The sequence below is a fragment of the Sinocyclocheilus grahami genome, unplaced genomic scaffold (genome assembly GCF_001515645.1).
Source record: "Sinocyclocheilus grahami isolate Dianchi unplaced genomic scaffold, SAMN03320097.WGS_v1.1 scaffold102.1, whole genome shotgun sequence".
In the NCBI taxonomy this organism is placed as follows: Eukaryota; Metazoa; Chordata; class Actinopteri; order Cypriniformes; family Cyprinidae; genus Sinocyclocheilus; species Sinocyclocheilus grahami.
In genome coordinates, this window is record NW_015505281.1 from 2,080,804 (window position 1) to 2,082,847 (window position 2,044).

General features: G+C 36.5%; 1 protein-coding gene across 1 annotated transcript in view; it reads left to right on the forward strand.

The window, feature by feature from the left end:
• The first annotated feature begins 620 nt into the window (after positions 1 to 620).
• Positions 621 to 2,044, forward strand: part of LOC107588358 (iduronate 2-sulfatase-like) — a 6,653-nt gene continuing 5,229 nt past the window's right edge. The window contains 3 exon segments of the mRNA XM_016276431.1: positions 621 to 928; positions 1,038 to 1,215; positions 1,398 to 1,486. Of these exon segments, the coding sequence (XP_016131917.1) occupies positions 704 to 928; positions 1,038 to 1,215; positions 1,398 to 1,486 (492 nt within the window). The 5' untranslated portion in view covers positions 621 to 703.

Below are 2,044 nucleotides of genomic sequence, written 5' to 3' on the forward strand. Positions count from 1 at the left end.
TAAGCTGGTCCTTTGCTGGTTTTAGCTGGTCCTTTGCTGGTTTAAGGTGGTCCTTTTGCTGGTTTATGCTGGTCCTTTGCTGGTTTAAGCATGTCCTTTGCTGGTTTATGCTGGTCCTTTGCTGGTTTATGCTGGTCCTTTGCTGGTTTAAACTGGTCCTTTTGCTGGTTTATGCTGGTCCTTTGCCAGCACATGACCAGCTTAAACCAGCAAAGGACCAGTTTAAACCAGCATCCCAGCGTCAAAACATACCTAACCAGCATATGCTGTTTTTTTCAACAGGGCAGAGTTACTTCATAAAGAAATTGTGTGTTTTTAAAAAAAAAATAAAAGCAGCTATGGTACACACCATATTCAACAGAAGTGTAGTTTTAATTTATATTTTGCCAACGAATAGGCAAATTCATAAAAATAGACATAATCTTAATACAAGTGACCATAAGGCAACGACAGAAACTTTTTACGGGGGGAATTTATTATTCACTGGAAGTCAAAAGAGCAGTTTTTTCGGTTTGCACTGTCAGCAGCGCTACGTACAGTAGATAGAAAAGAGAAAAAGTGTACTGTGTCTTTAAGGCCAAACCCACCTATCACAGCCAGTCTATGAAAACCAGGAAACAAAACACTGGAAGTAGCTTTACATGTTACAACATAAAGTAAAGATGCTGATGCGATAGTTTTAAGAATTTAAACTATATTCTGCATGAACATAATGTTTGTAAATACTTGGATGTGGTTGTTTCTTTTGATTTTACACGTTTTGGAAGCAGGTGTTTTTGCAGTAGATAGCAAGCAGTTCAACATATTGTACTTAATTGCTGATGATTTGAGACCAACATTAGGCTGCTACTCTGATCCGGTGGTCAAGTCTCCAAACATCGACCAACTTGCATCAGTGAGCACAGTGTTTCACAACGCCTATGCACAGGTATGTTGCTCATTAAAAACATAAATATGTATGATACATATTATATAAAGCGTTATTGGTAGTGTACATTTAACTAACAGGTGCACACTGCTGTTATGTTCTTTTAAAGCAAGCTGTTTGTGGACCTAGTAGGGTGTCTTTCCTTACAAGTCGAAGACCAGACACCACAAAGCTGTATGATTTTAACTCCTACTGGAGAGTTCATGCAGGGAACTACACTACACTTCCTCAGTACTTCAAGTCTAATGGATACACCACTTTATCAGTTGGCAAAGTCTTCCATCCTGGTAACTAGTCTAGCTGATATATGCATGCTCGTACGCCAAAAATCCAAAAAATTTGACTTTGCCATGCCTTCATTTTTTCCCTGGGCATTTACTTTTGGATGCCCTATAATCCTTTCCCGTGCTAACTGTCTTGTTTGATGTTTAAACTAATAATGTTTCTCTTTCACGTGCTCGTCCTCAAGGCATTGCCTCCAACCACTCGGATGATTACCCGTACAGCTGGTCTGTACCGCCATATCATCCACCCTCTTTTAAATATGAAAAGAGGAAGGTTAGTGTGGATGTGTGTACACACTTCCTCCTTTCAAACCTGTGCTGTGTTGTTTAAATGTCCCTTGGTAAAGCCACACTAGTCCTAGCAATCAGATGCATGGATTTGGTTTTATATCTGGGATTTATTTGGAGGTTGGAATTTTGACTTAATTTTAGGTTCAGATCATCATAGACCGTTCTAAACCAGTAAACCAAAGTCCAACACAATATTCAAAGGCCATTTATATAATATAATATTATCAGAACTATAGCTATAATATGTTTGCGCTACCGTTCAAAAGTTTTAGATCGTCTGTTTTTTTTAATGCTTTTAAAAGAAGCTTCTTGTGCTGAACAAGGCGTTTATTCGATCAAAAATACAGAAAAAAAACAGTACTATTGTAAAATATTTGTACAATTTAATATAACTGTTTTCTATTTGAATATATTTTAAAATGCAGTTTATTCCTGTTTTGGCAAAGCTGAATTGTTAGCATCATATTGTAATTTTGTTAATATTTGCAGTATTTGAAGTTAAATATTGAGTTCTGTTATTTATTTATATATATATATATAT